This window comes from Bubalus kerabau, chromosome 4 (genome assembly GCF_029407905.1).
Source record: "Bubalus kerabau isolate K-KA32 ecotype Philippines breed swamp buffalo chromosome 4, PCC_UOA_SB_1v2, whole genome shotgun sequence".
NCBI lineage: Eukaryota > Metazoa > Chordata > Mammalia > Artiodactyla > Bovidae > Bubalus > Bubalus kerabau.
In genome coordinates, this window is record NC_073627.1 from 101894111 (window position 1) to 101908059 (window position 13949).

The 13949-nt window shown below is 36.4% G+C and overlaps 1 protein-coding gene across 2 annotated transcripts in view; it reads left to right on the plus strand.

The window, feature by feature from the left end:
• The window catches only part of PTPRD (protein tyrosine phosphatase receptor type D), a 566636-nt gene that overhangs the window by 423393 nt on the left and 129294 nt on the right, over positions 1 to 13949 (plus strand). For both annotated transcript variants that reach the window (XM_055578085.1, XM_055578084.1), the window contains exon 21: positions 7163 to 7275. In XM_055578085.1, coding sequence (XP_055434060.1) covers positions 7163 to 7275 — 113 coding nt within the window. The remainder of the gene's footprint in view (positions 1 to 7162; positions 7276 to 13949) is intronic.

Genomic DNA, 13949 nt, shown 5'->3' on the forward strand with positions numbered 1-13949 from the left:
TATAGCTGTGGATGGTTTGTCCATATAAAAATATAAATCTCACTGAGTTGGTTGAGGAGATTTACTTCTATTAATTATAGTAATATGGAATAGCAGATATTTTCATTTGCATTCTGTTTGCTTGACTTTGTTTTAAATGTGCTAAAACCCATAATACATTGATAATCAATAACAAAACGTATCACTGAGGCTTTGTAAGGGTCATAAAGGGCCATCAGAATAGTATTAATGAAATGTTTGGTAGGTTTTGCTAATTTTCCTGCACTAAGATTTAAAAAAAAAAAAAAATTCTGGACTGTATCTGTGATACATGTGCAGTGATTTAACAGTTTAAACTTCAGAGAGAACATGTAGCAAGGTTTAGGAAAAAAGTAAATTAGGAAGCAGGTAAGCTTTAAGTTCCTGAGTTCAAGTCCCAGCTTTATAACTAGCGGCTGTAGGGGATAGAAAGTCATGCTAGCACTCCAGGCCCTGGTTTCTTCACTTCTAAAACAAGTACATAGATTAGATAACGGACCTTTTTTAAATATGAGAACCTAAAAAAGTCAAGTAGTAGAATTAACATTGTATTATTTTTCCCTTCAGTGCATGCGTACGTTTTCTAAATGACTCCATGTTGCCCTTCATCTATCTTCCCCTACAAAGAAAAAAGAATTCATAAAGTAATTGAATGTTCTTTGATGTTCATCTACCCTGAACATCTGCTACATCTGTAGGACTTTTCAACCATTACTTCTAAAACTGTTCAGGGATTATTTCTATAGAAAATATTCTTAAAATGTAAATCTATGAAAAGCATTTCAAGATGGATAAGTATTTGTTATATACTATGAAAGGGAAAAAATGGATTAGGATGTTAGAAAGCACTAAGGCACGGTCTAGACCAAATTGTCATTCTTGGATAGTAACAGTCTAATGTGAGTGGACACTGTAGAGAGTAAATAATTTCCATCCCCACCTCTGGACGTTCATGTGTGAAGACCAGGAGGAAGACGTGACTAAGGTACAGACCTTTCCTTTTTCTCCTTTTCCCAGATCCCACAGTGGCTCCCTGTGGACTCTATCTCTTTAATCTTCTTTTTGAATCAGCCCTACATGTATTTCCATGGTATCATCAAGGAAAAAACTAGAGTCCAGAATATTTTGAGATGCTATGAAGAAATAGACATCCACACTGGGCTGTGCCTTCTTGCCATTGAGGAGGTCCTTCTGAAAGCCTTCCTACTCATTCCACAGGCACTTACTTGTCTTGACCCAGCAAACTCGCACTCACGCTTTAGAAGTGAGCTGAGTGTCCACCTCGTGTCCTCTTTTAGCAGTTAAGGCTGCCTTAGGGCCCCCTTCTCTACGCTTCTAAAGCACTTTCTGCTTATCTTTATCATAGAACCTACCACATTACTGCCATTGCCCATTTCCTTGGCTTTCTGCACCCACTAAACTGTAGGTCAAGGACTCTGTCTTATTCCTCATGGTATTTCCTTGTGCCAGGGAAGTGCGTGGTGCAGAGGGCTACTGAATAATCAAATTTATAAGAATCAAATAATGATAGATAAACTTCCCTCCTCTTATTTATTCCATCTCTCAGTATCACCTTCATCTTCACTGGCAAGAGCTGTAATGAAATCCTTAGCCTGCAATTTAAAATCCAAAAGATTTTAAACTTACTTATAGATATTTGCACAAAATATGTACCCATGTGCAGTAAGGCTGACATTTCTGTGGCAGAGGAATGAAGTGGAGAGTATGCAGTGGTTCATCCTAGTATTCAACAGCCTTTTCATGTACAAAACGGGCAATTCACAAAGTATTTCACTCTGTCAGAGAAATAGGTTTTCTTACAAGGGAATTCACAGATGACGTCACTGATTAAAAATAAGCCAAGTTAGGAAGACTGTAGGATTTTTAAAAACTTGGTGTAACTAGCTAAACCACTTTAAGAATCAAAAGAACCTGTGTGTCTGATATCATTTTCATTATTCACTTTGTATGTGTGTGTGTGTGTACAGTTTAAATGTGGACTTGGTACTTTTGAAAAGCTATGGACTGGATTACCTTAAGGGAAGATATTGTAGCAGTATGGGTGTATAGTTCGTTGGCAATGAGGTAGACCTGGTACCTTTGTTTCTTGCAATTGAGAACTCACAAAACATTTTGCAGTTTGTCGCAACATGAAGACTATTTAGATGAATTCTTTTTAGGTGAAGGTTATACTTTCTACATAAAGAACATGGTTAAACAGTCCTCATTATTATCACACGTGAAAGTGCCAATGAGAGTGAGCTGGAAGTGTTCACATCCAGTAGTGCCTCTGAGACTAGGCAAATACGGGTCATGAGTATTATATTTTCCAAAACTGAAAATGTATTTAAGCTTTTACTGGAAAAAAAGGATTTATAATCACCTTACTTGCCAAAATGTGTTTGAAGACCTCGTCTCTGCCACTTCCTTACCTTGTGGTGTATTATACAACTGTGCAAATTTTTCTGTAGGTCAGTGCAATTTGCAGGTATTTTAAAGGAACAATGTACCTCTTAACAGAAGCCTGTTTTTAATGAACTAAATTTCTTATATGGGATAATGTTATATTCCCATTAAGTGCATTAGTTGTCTCATGGCATGTTTTTAAAAAATCAAATAATATCTCTACCATCAAACTCTTCCTAGGATATAATTAATTGTGGCAGTGTTTTGTAGGTTGATGAATAAAAGTGAATCTGACAGTAATACACACACAAATGCTTTGCTTAGCCGTGTACTCTCATGTCCTCCATTTGCTTCATGATTGATTAGAGGCCTTGAAATAGTTTGATATGCTATCATTTTCTAATGTGTGTCAGTGTATGTCCCTAATTTTGAGCTGTTAAATCTTGGTTGTCATGGTTACTCTTGTTACCATTGGCCAACTAACATTTAGCCTCTCTTTTTCTTTTTTGCTGCATTAAAATGGAGCAGTAAACCTGACAGGTGAGGAATAGAGAACAAACCCCTTTAATGCTCAGTGCAAAAAAAAAACACACACACACACAGATAGACTTTGGAGGTATTGAGGGGGTAATGGTGGAGGTTGGATATAAAAGATGAAACTGCCAAAGGGAACATGGACAATGCCTAGGTATAAAAAAAAGTAATTTTTATATTAAATTTTTATATTAAAATGACTCAGGAAGAACTAGTTTATATATGATGTAAAATAAAGGTAAATTTAGAAGGTAGTAAAACCTGTCTCTGAGTTTTGTTTGTAGTCAAGGTTAACTGAGCATTTCTATGTGTTAATGTGAGTCATTTTCGTTTTGTTTTGTTTGTTTTTACTGCAAGTATGATCGCAAGACCCTTTGTACAGGAATACTAACATTTTTTGTACCCTGCTAATATCGATGGCAGTACTTTACTTTAGTAAAAATTTATTTTTAATTCCAAATTATTTTTCCTGTCCTCCAGCCTTGAAGAATAATAGCAATAATAATCATTCCTATATTACTTGCTTATTTACTGATCAGTCCAAGCTAACCTTTCAGCTTTCTAACACACACACACATGTATGAATTCCTGATTAAAATTAAGCAAAGGACCTCAATGCCCATCTAACCTGCCTCCCTTCCAGTGTTGCATTCCAGTGGTTCTCTATGGAGACAAGTAGCAAGAGCATCAGCATCACCTAGGAACTTGATAGAAACACAAATTCTTGATCCCACTGACCTCAGACCTACTGAATCAGAAACTCTGGGGAGTTGGTCCAGCAGCCTGTAGTTTAAGTTTAACAAGCCCTCTTGGGTGACTCTGATGCATACCAGAGAATCACCACTACATTATTTTCCTTAAAACCACGTAACACTGGTCAACAAGCTGTGTTACACTTTCACTGACAGCAAACTGAGTAACTCAGAGAAGCTGTGCTTGTCATTAATCCAGCAGAAAAACACACGCAAATAGTTTTTTTAAGGCAAAAGTCAAAACACTTTGAATCCACTTAATATGCTCAGAGATCTACCTCTCACTATAAAGCTGTCCCCATTTCACAATTTCATCACTACCTTCTTGTTCTATCAAGAGAGTTGGACCAAAACTTAACATCATCTAACCCTCCTCCCCTGTTTTATAAGTGAAGAAATTAAGTTAGGCTTGTAGTTGACTTACCCGAGGAGGTACAGACCAATAGTGGCAAAGTTGGGCTTCTGTTCTTGAGGACGTCAGAATCGTTGTGAACTGATTTCTTTGAAATCTCTGTTTATTAAATAAATACATTTCTTCCAAAAGCCTGTATGTATATGTCTGAATATTTTTGTTCCAAATACAGTAGTTACGATCTTCCACACCATGTCCCTGTGTTTTTGCTCCCACTTGACATGTGGATCAGGTGAGACTAGATGAAAATAAAACCCCACTGCGACCATAGAACACTGTTTTTGTTGTACATTATTCACAGCCCAGATAAAAACATTTTTATACAATTAGCATTTTCTGCCATATCTGAAATGTCATGTGCTTTTCTAGTTTCTTTTCACGCAGATAATGCCTGCCCATGGTAGATACTTCTCGCTGTGAGAAATAAACTTAGCCTAGGAATTTATAATTCTGATAGAAAAAAATAGCAAGGCAATATTCAGAATCTGTTTCTAGTCACTATTTGTTATTTTTTTCTAATTGAGAATAATGAGATCTCCGAAAACTTTTATAGAAAAAAAGAAATGTCACTCCTGATGTTCATACTGGGCTTGATTTAGACCATTATATGCCATTTAATACTTTGTAACAGTAAATTTCATTTTTAAAAACAATCGTTGTTTCTGATGATGATCGAACTCTTCATCCTGCAAATCTTCCTTAGAAATTCTTTGTTAGAAAACTCACATTTGAACACATTTCTGTTTAGAAACCATGCGGTAAAGTGTGGGCAGTCAGAATTACCCGTGTGGTGATCATCACAACTAGATGAAGCAGAATGAAATTTAAACAGCTGATTTTCCTTAGCTGCCTAGGAGTTTTGGAAACTGGTTTCTTAGAGATTATCTTATTTCGACAGATTGAGGGAAAAGTTAGTTATTAAATGTCAGGACACCCCTCCCACTTGTTACAAGAGCGACTTGTCATTTTAGTCTCATGATCTGGGTTTTCCAAGACTCACTGGGCAACAAGATAGGATTTTAGCTTTCCTGGTACCAAAGAAATTGACTAAATGTCTTTGCAGAATGTTCTTTTTTCTCCCTCTGCCTCACTGCCACTCAATCTGGCCTCAGTGCAACAGAAGATAAGGAGGATGTCCCCCAATACCTGTAACAGTGTCTCCTTGCCCAGATATTTCTTCACGTGGCTTCCATAACACTGCAAGACAGACTGTAGAGCCATTCTGAAAAGGGATACAAATCCAGATTTTAGGCATCATATCTGGCACATAAGTGAAAAAAAAAAATGTGCCAGACTGTGAAAAGACTAAAACCTGAGAAGGGCTAATGGGATTACTTAGAAAAGACCAACCATATGTTTGTTACACTTGAGATTGATTGGCCAAACTTGGTGGTGTTTTGTTAACCAATTTATCTTTGATAGTTAAGTATGTCTCCTCTGTGTCATGAGGCTAATACCCACAGCATAAACACAGTCCCATTTTCTACTCTGCAAGTGGTTGTCCTCTCCTTTCACATTGTCTTCTTAGCCCCTTTTTCTCTTCATTCTCATTCTCATATACCTCTCACCAGCTTTCCATCTCTTCTTTTTCTTTCCTTCTCATTTTCCACTCCATATAACTGGAGCTGCCAGTTCCTCTGACATGCCTCCAATTCACTGCTCTCCTCTGACTGGTAGTATGTTTGGCAGTATGCTCTGTCCTAAGGCTATACTTGAGAATTTTAGGTAGAAACAGTAAATCCTGAGACAGGTTAATCCAAAGTTCTGAGAGAACAACGTGTCTAACAGGACTCACCCCCCAAAATTCATCGCACTGAGAACGTTTTGCCAAAGGCATTGCACTTGAGCAAATCAAGTATACTTTCCCTTCGCATCAATCTTCCCTTCATCCTCTGGTTGGTTTCATTCTATACAGATGAGCAGAGATGGGAAGAAAGGCTGTTTAACAGGAGCCCTCTAGCCAACCATGGAACGACCTGGGTGGCACTGAATGAGAGCCCATTGCCACAGCAACACTAATGAGCTGTACCAGTCATATCCAAAAGGGACAGAGAGAGTTCCTACCCACTGCTGCACCCTCCTCCCAGATAAGAATGTCTTTGCTCTGAGCAGGATGAGATGCTAAGATTATGACTCCAGCCTGGAGATTGCTAGAATCTGTAATGGGAAGAAATCACTGTTTGAAAAGTTCTCCCTTAGTTAAGTGAGTTTTTAATCTAATTTAACCTAAAGGAAAGTATTTAGGTACCACTCTGTGTCCGAAGCGACTTAGCAGCAGCAGCAGCTGTGATTATTTGTCTGGAAAAAACATGGATAAAGCAATCTTATGAAAAGCCTGACATTTGTTGCATAGACATTTTTTTAAAATTACATCATGACACCTTAAGCAAAGATACTTACCTTGACACCATAAACAGGCAACATGGCTTTTTCCTTGGAATTTAAAAGAGAAAAAGAATGCTGGTTTGGTGTGGTCCTGATTCTCCTTCCATGTATTAGGGTAACTTGAACTCTTAGAAATACACTTACTGCATTTATCTGGTTATGGGAAAATCCAATGCAGGTCTACTTTGTAGTCACTAGTCATGAATCCTGCAGGAAAAAGGAGGGGGGCAGATTTAGCTGAGTTTATTTCCATGGTAACTACAATCATAGTATTGGTTATTAGGGTTACTCTGTCCTTTTCCTCCCAAAGAGAACTAGTGGACAAGGAAGAAAAGCTGAACAAGTTTCCAAACCTATCTCAGCGGCACCTCCTCATAAAGGCAGAGTCTCTGAATTATTTAATTCTAGAGCTAAAGGAGGACTTAGAGATCATCCACTTAAAATTTTCAGACATGAAGAAATACTGTAGGCCAGGAGAGGAAAAAAGTTAGCTTAACAAAGTCAGAAAGGTCAGAAAGTTTTAAAACTACAAATGGGGACGGGGGGCAGGCATGGGGAAGGGTAGGGTGGCAACACATGCATAATCATTTGCTTTTTTAAATCGGTTTCCGTTTTTTTAGTTGTTTTATTCTTAAATTTTATTCTCTCCCTATAGGAAGAGGGCAGAATCTGACTCTAGAAAGAGCAGCATACCAAACAGTAAGGAGGTCCCTTCACACCATCCAACAGACCCAGTAGAACTGAGGCGCCTTAATTTCCAAACACCAGGTAAGAAGCACGACTCATCTTGTCCAGAACACAGTGTTTCCTGAAGGTTTTATAGCCCCAATGACACCGCCATGAGAGGTGACTGTATCACTTTATTTCTAACAGTTGTTTATCTTCCTACTTTATTATTACTGAGACTCAGCAGAACATATGTCTTGAAAGGAAATTATATTCTTTGTGAAAATCTGAGTTGGGGTAGAAAAAGGAAGAAAATAATTTTTCCTTCAAGTTTTGGAAAACCTAAAGTCTTAAAAATATTTGCCATTTTTATGAGCTTATTAGCACAGTTGATTATTTTCAATGACACCTATCTGGAAAGAATCCAGTTTCTTACCTTATAAAGTGAATGAGTGGATGGATGGAATGTTACCTCATTCATCTCATTGGGAAACAATACATTTTTTTTTAATCTATTTCCCTATTAATTTGTGTCTGTGTTATTCTGAAAGAGAGGGGAAGGGAAGAGAAAAACAAGGGGAAAAAATTGTATGTTACCTTTACTAAATTTCACTAACCAGTTTAGGTTTCTTGCTGAGGAGATGCTCAGAGTGATTGAGGATAAGAAATATATGCTTGTTTCTTAAAGAACATTAAGTGCTTCAACAGAGGAAAAATATTATTCCTCCTGAGGGGTGTTTTGTTCAGCATTGTTACTGCAAGTCTAACTCCATTTTGCCTTTTTTCACCTAAATCTTATTTATGCCAAAATGATGAATGGTAGAGAGAGCTAAACCATACAACTGAGTGGCACTGTCTCAGTACCTAATGAAAATGAAAAAAATTAAAGAGCTGATCTAAGAAGTCCATTTGATGACAATTTGATGGTAGTATTGTATCCCAAATTGTTTGAAAGTTTTCTGTGTCAAATGGATATTCTACTCATTATGATATACCACAGATTTACTACACTGCACATTTTCCGTGAATTGCTTGGAATTGAAAGGGCACAGTTTACTGTATTTACCATATGTGTAATTTTACATGTAGATATGCCATAGTAACTAGTAACTATCCAGTTAAAAGAAATGCCTGGAATTTTAAATGTGGCTCTACCAATCACCATAGACGTGGGCTTTAAAAAAAAAAAAAAAAAAAAAAAACTCTCTCAAATGAGGTTTATTCCTTAAAAAGCAAAGATATACTTTCGTCAGCATGAAAGTTAAAATAAATTTTCCATATAACTAAATTTCTCCTGATGGGCATTTATTTAAGAGGCTTAGTATAAAGGCAAGGTTAGCAGCAAAATAGAACCAGTGGGAGTGCTATCCCTCATCACCCCAGCACCGAGAGTGACACCTGAATGGCTACTATGCAGAAAGGGTTACTAGCAGAGTGCTGGTGGCTACAAGGGAAATACCAATGCCTTCAACCAAGATACCTCCATATTCAAGAATGCTAATAAGAATCTAATTTCCCCAGTGTATGTGGGAATATTAGATCCCTTTATAGAGTAGAACATGCTAAGTTCCATATAAGTCACTAGAAAGAATGAAGGGTACAATCGAAGTGAAATTCCTTTTATCAACAACAGCTTTAACAAAATAAAATGGGGACTTAGGCTTATGGTTAGTGTTAGTTACTTAATCGTGTCCAACTCTTTACAGCCCCATGGACTGTAGCCCGCCAGGCTCCTCTGTCCATGGAATTCTCCAGGCAAGAATACTGGAGTGGGTTGCCATTCCTTCTCCAAGAGATCTTCCTGACCCAGGGATAAAACCTGGGTCTCCTGGATTGCAGGCAGATTCTGTACCATTTGAGCCACCAGAAGATATCATTTAACTAAGATTAAACTTACCTTAAATGGATAGTGGAATAAAGTGGGCAAACAGTAAAAAGGAGAGAGGTGGTTTAAGAGGAATAGAAGAAAACAGGAGAAATTGTCCCAAGATCCTAGCACGTCTATTCACAGGCAGCGTTACGCTGTCACCGCCTGCTCAGTTAAGCTGTCTAGTTAAGTCTTGGTTTGTTGAAATAGTCTTTGTGCCTCCCAAGCTCTAGAATGTGGCCTGCTGTCCTGAAAATCTGACCAGTTTACAAAGAAAATAGACTCAAGTGTTAATGTGAAATTCATAGAGAATGTTTCAGTTTGCTTCAGCCAGTGGGGATTCTAGCCAGTGGCTATGAATTTAATTAGTTGCTGATAGGATAAGAGCAGAAGTTGGGATTGTTAACCAAGTAGCTTTATTGTGCTAATCCTCCCTGATTTGTAAATAATCAAGGGCTTTGCTGGATGATCAAATAAAATGATTCTTTTATTCTAAAACACTTTTCTTAGGTATTGCACAGGAAACAATTTTAATTTGTACTTATATTTTTGGATTTTAAGCCATTCACCCTTCAGTTTCTGAAATGTGCTTTTTATATACATCATACCTTTGTGTATATAGTTATGTACAACTATTATATAATATGACAATGTTACTTAATGGTATGCATAAGTAGAGACTTAACAATCCATGATTTTCAATGAAATCAGAGACCTGTGATTTATGTAACCAGCCCCTAGCACAGAATTTGATCTTGAAAGCAAACTGATTTCTACTTCTGATGAGTCTGTTGTGGATGATAAAATGTCAAACTAACATTATCATTTGAAATTCAGTAGGTCTTTCAGAAGGTAAAGGAAGCTTATTGCTTAGTTCACTGATTCTTAATTCTACTTTCCTTTAAAAAAAATCATCTTGTGAATTAAAAATCTATTTACATTTTGAGTTACTTATTTTTGTTGGAGCGTCTGGGTTTAAAGAGCCAGATCTTTTTCCCAAATTCTGCTTCATATTCAAAAGATATTGAAACATACATACAAAATGTCATATAGATACAGTATTTGGCATTAAGCACTTCAAAGAATTATTTCCCTAATTGTAGTACCACAAACACATATGTGTCTGGGTCTGGGAAAGAAAAGGGTCAGAATTTTGTCTCTGGGTACAAAGTGAAAACAGAGAAATCTGTTCTTTTCATGATACCGTCTCTGTGAAGTTGTGGGATGTGGCGAGGAACTTTGCTTTAAGCGTACTTGCCAAATCTGGAGTGATAATCAGGTCCTTCTGTTTGTTAAACACTCTATTCAAGCATCTAGATGGGATTAGAAATGCTCGCCCTTTGCAAATTAAGAGCAGCTACCTCTTGCTTGTAGGTATTTTCCACGAATATATTTATCTGTTAAGGATTCAGATGGCAGTATGCAGCCAGGTTGTAATTGTGAGAACCTGCACTACCTAATCTCTTAAGAGACTATGGTTTACAACGGTGACATCACTTAATGGTCTGCGGGGACAGTCAGAACTGGTGTGGAATATGTCAGTTGAAGGGATCATTTAGCTAAAGTGAGACTTAAACCTCAAGTGGATAATGGAATAAAATGGACACAATGAGTAAGTGAGGGAAGAGATGTAGAAGAATGTTCTAAAATTAGTAACTAGTCATCAATTTTTATAAATCTTTAAGATCTGTGAAGGAAGGGAAGAAAAGACTCTCTTATAAAAGATGCTTTTAATGAAACCCCTATTTAAGTCTTACACATCTCTGTGGACAGTGGTAACTGGATATGTGTTAGGATGGCTGATAGACGAGTTACCTGTTAAACAAAAGTGAACTACTTTTTTGGTGGGAAGAAAGCTTTTCTTATTAAAAAAATTTCCAAGTTGCTTTATAATCGGCCCATCAATATTTCTTTCTTATAAAAGTAGCACATGTTTACTGAGGAAAAAATTTTTTTAAATAGATAGTAAGCTTAACAATAGTTATACTTAGGTTATGGCTATATGGTTATGCAGTGTATTATTTAAATTTTGTGTGTGATTTTTATAAGTTGTAAAAGGCAAAAAAATACTTTTATAAAAGAAAAATTACTCTTTATCTCGCTTTTTCTTCTTTTGACATATTTAAAATAAAGTGTAAATAATTTCCTATACTCCCAATTTTACTTTCCAGAAATATCTACCATAAGGAGTTTCATGCATATATTTCCAGAATTTTTTGTGTATACAGTTTTTTAAATGATAATATATATAGCAGGTATATAGATACAGATGCATTTACATGAAATTTCCTATTTTAATATTTAACTACATTTTCCAAGCTAATACATGAAGTTTTATCTCCTTTAACAGCTGATAGTATTGATGATATTCTGTTCAACAGATGTCACAAAATATATCGTCTCAGTCCTTATTAATGGAGGCTAACTCATTTCCTGCATTTTGCTCTTACAAAACATACTGTACTGAGCAGTACTGAGCTCAGACCGTTTCACATTGCTGTTATTTCTGAATGATGGGCGCCTGAGAGTGTGATGGCTGAGTCCTAGGGCAGGCACATTTTACTTTACCATTTTGATAGCGATTGTCAATGATGGACATTTTTGAAATCCTGTAAAAAGCCTTACCTACTGTGTAGCCCATCTGGGAGGTGGCCTCTAGAATTGGACACAATGACTAAAGTAAATATAATATTGTCAAAAGATGGTGATTTATAAGAAAACCAAAACATTACTGGTATGTGGTCCTATTTCTATTTTTTCCAACAAAGCAACTTTAGAAGTTCAGCATCTTAAAGAAATAAGCTTTCTTTCTAGTATTAAAAAAAAATGTAAAGGAACATGGTAACTAATACCATCGTGAGGCATGCTAGTCAGCAGCTTTCTTTGTGCCTGCAGACTTCTCCCTCAGACCAACCCACTTTGGTCTGAATTGTTTAGATTTTTTTTTTTTCCTAAAAAATTCTTTTTCCAGTATCTGTACCCCTTACTTAGAATCCTCCCTCCCCTTACTCCCAATTTTTATTTTTTTCCACACAAAAACAAAACTCTAGACTTTGTACTTGCACCTTTTAGGAAAAGAGATTTAAAAATTGATGATCAGATGGTACAATGTAAAAACTTCGTTTTCATTCCATGAATGACCTTAATATGTTTTGCCCTAAAGCATACATGGATGGTAGGTGATTGATGGGCTGTGAAATACAAAAACAAACTCATAAAATGTTAACGTATCAGAAATAGCCGTATCAGCAACACAAATGTCTGCATAACAACTGAGTGATTTTGAAAGCTCTTGAGGCATCTCTTTTGATGCACTAGTAGTATTAACTGGATCAGTGCTAACAAAATCAATTTTTATACGTATCTCCTTATATTTTATTTTGTACTGTAGGAAACGTAAGCATATACCTAAATGAATAATACTAGATGTACTCTTTTTGTATTTCAGAAACATTGGTTCTTTGCATCTAAATGCTAAATTTCTGATATAAAGGAACATGGTTTGTTCAAATCCTGCATTTTGAGAAATCCTACATAAAAATGAATTTTAATTATGTCATTTAGTGCTTACCTGAAAAAGCACTCTTGGAGTACCTTTCCCTTAATGATGATCCTAGTCATGGATTAAGTCAAAATGTCATTGTCGTACTAAGAAGCAATTATACCTTACAAATCAATGTTCTCTTTTAATTCACCATTCATTTGTGAGGCAAATTGTAAACGTAGAGTATTTATAGTTATTGAAGTTATGCTAAGTAGTTCATAAATGATGTGAAAAGCTGTTAAATATTTTGTAAACTAAGTTGCTATGATTTATTAAGTAGGTAGGTATAATTCTGATTTGATGAACAAAATAACATTTCTCTGTTCTATGGCCACGACCTGTTCTTCAGTCTTTATCACAATATGTTAGAAAGGAAAACCATGAAGACAGTGTTAATACATTATCCCACGTGAATATTAACAGCAAAATCATCCACAAGATGTTCCACCACTATTAGTGACCACAAAACCTCCAGTTAACAAAGTTGTTATGAAGTTTTAAAGTATCTACTGGCATTTAATACAGTGTTTAAAAAATAAGGCAAGTATTTGATAAACATTTCTCTATATATAAAAAATTCATTTGAAACTTAAAATTGGTTAGAGTAGGACCTCATAAAATAGAACATTTGAAAAGCAAAAACATGGTATTTCAGGAGGGTTTTGAAAACATGTCTGCTGAAAACATGCACTACAGTTTTTAACATGAACTAAATGTATACATTTAAAATATTTTCATGGAAGCTCACAATGTCTTCGTAAGACATAAAAAAAAAAAAAATACAGGTGTGTGTATGAGTGTCCTTTACTTGTTCCCCACCACCAACACAAGTGTACCTTCTAAATGAAGCTAATACATTATTGACACAGTTTCTCAAACTGAGAATAGTTTATGATGCCATGTTACTGCATGAACAGTCCAATTTCACAAGTCCATATTTATGTATGTGACACCACTCTCCCAGGGATGTTCAATGATTTAAGAGATAGCATGGCATAATGAGAAGTTCCCTAAATGAGAACTGGTAAGGTGTGGGATTAAAACCCCCACAAAGCCATAGTTTACTGATAATGATGGTCTTGATCAAGTCCTTTTACTCCTCTGAGCTTCATCTGCCTTCCTAGTGGACTTAATTGGAGAGGAGTGGGGATAGAGGGCAAAGCATGGGCGAAGTACCCATTGCCCAGTCCCACACACAGTACTCAGCGTCTCTCCTAGTGACACAAATATGCTGCCTCTCACTTTCAGCATTCTTAGATTTTAATTCACACACCGGAGGAACATTCCGCTCTTCTAAAACAGAGGTCACTGTTAGCCAAATGTGGCCTCCAAAGGTCTTTTCTTTGACCCCCACTGGATTTCAAC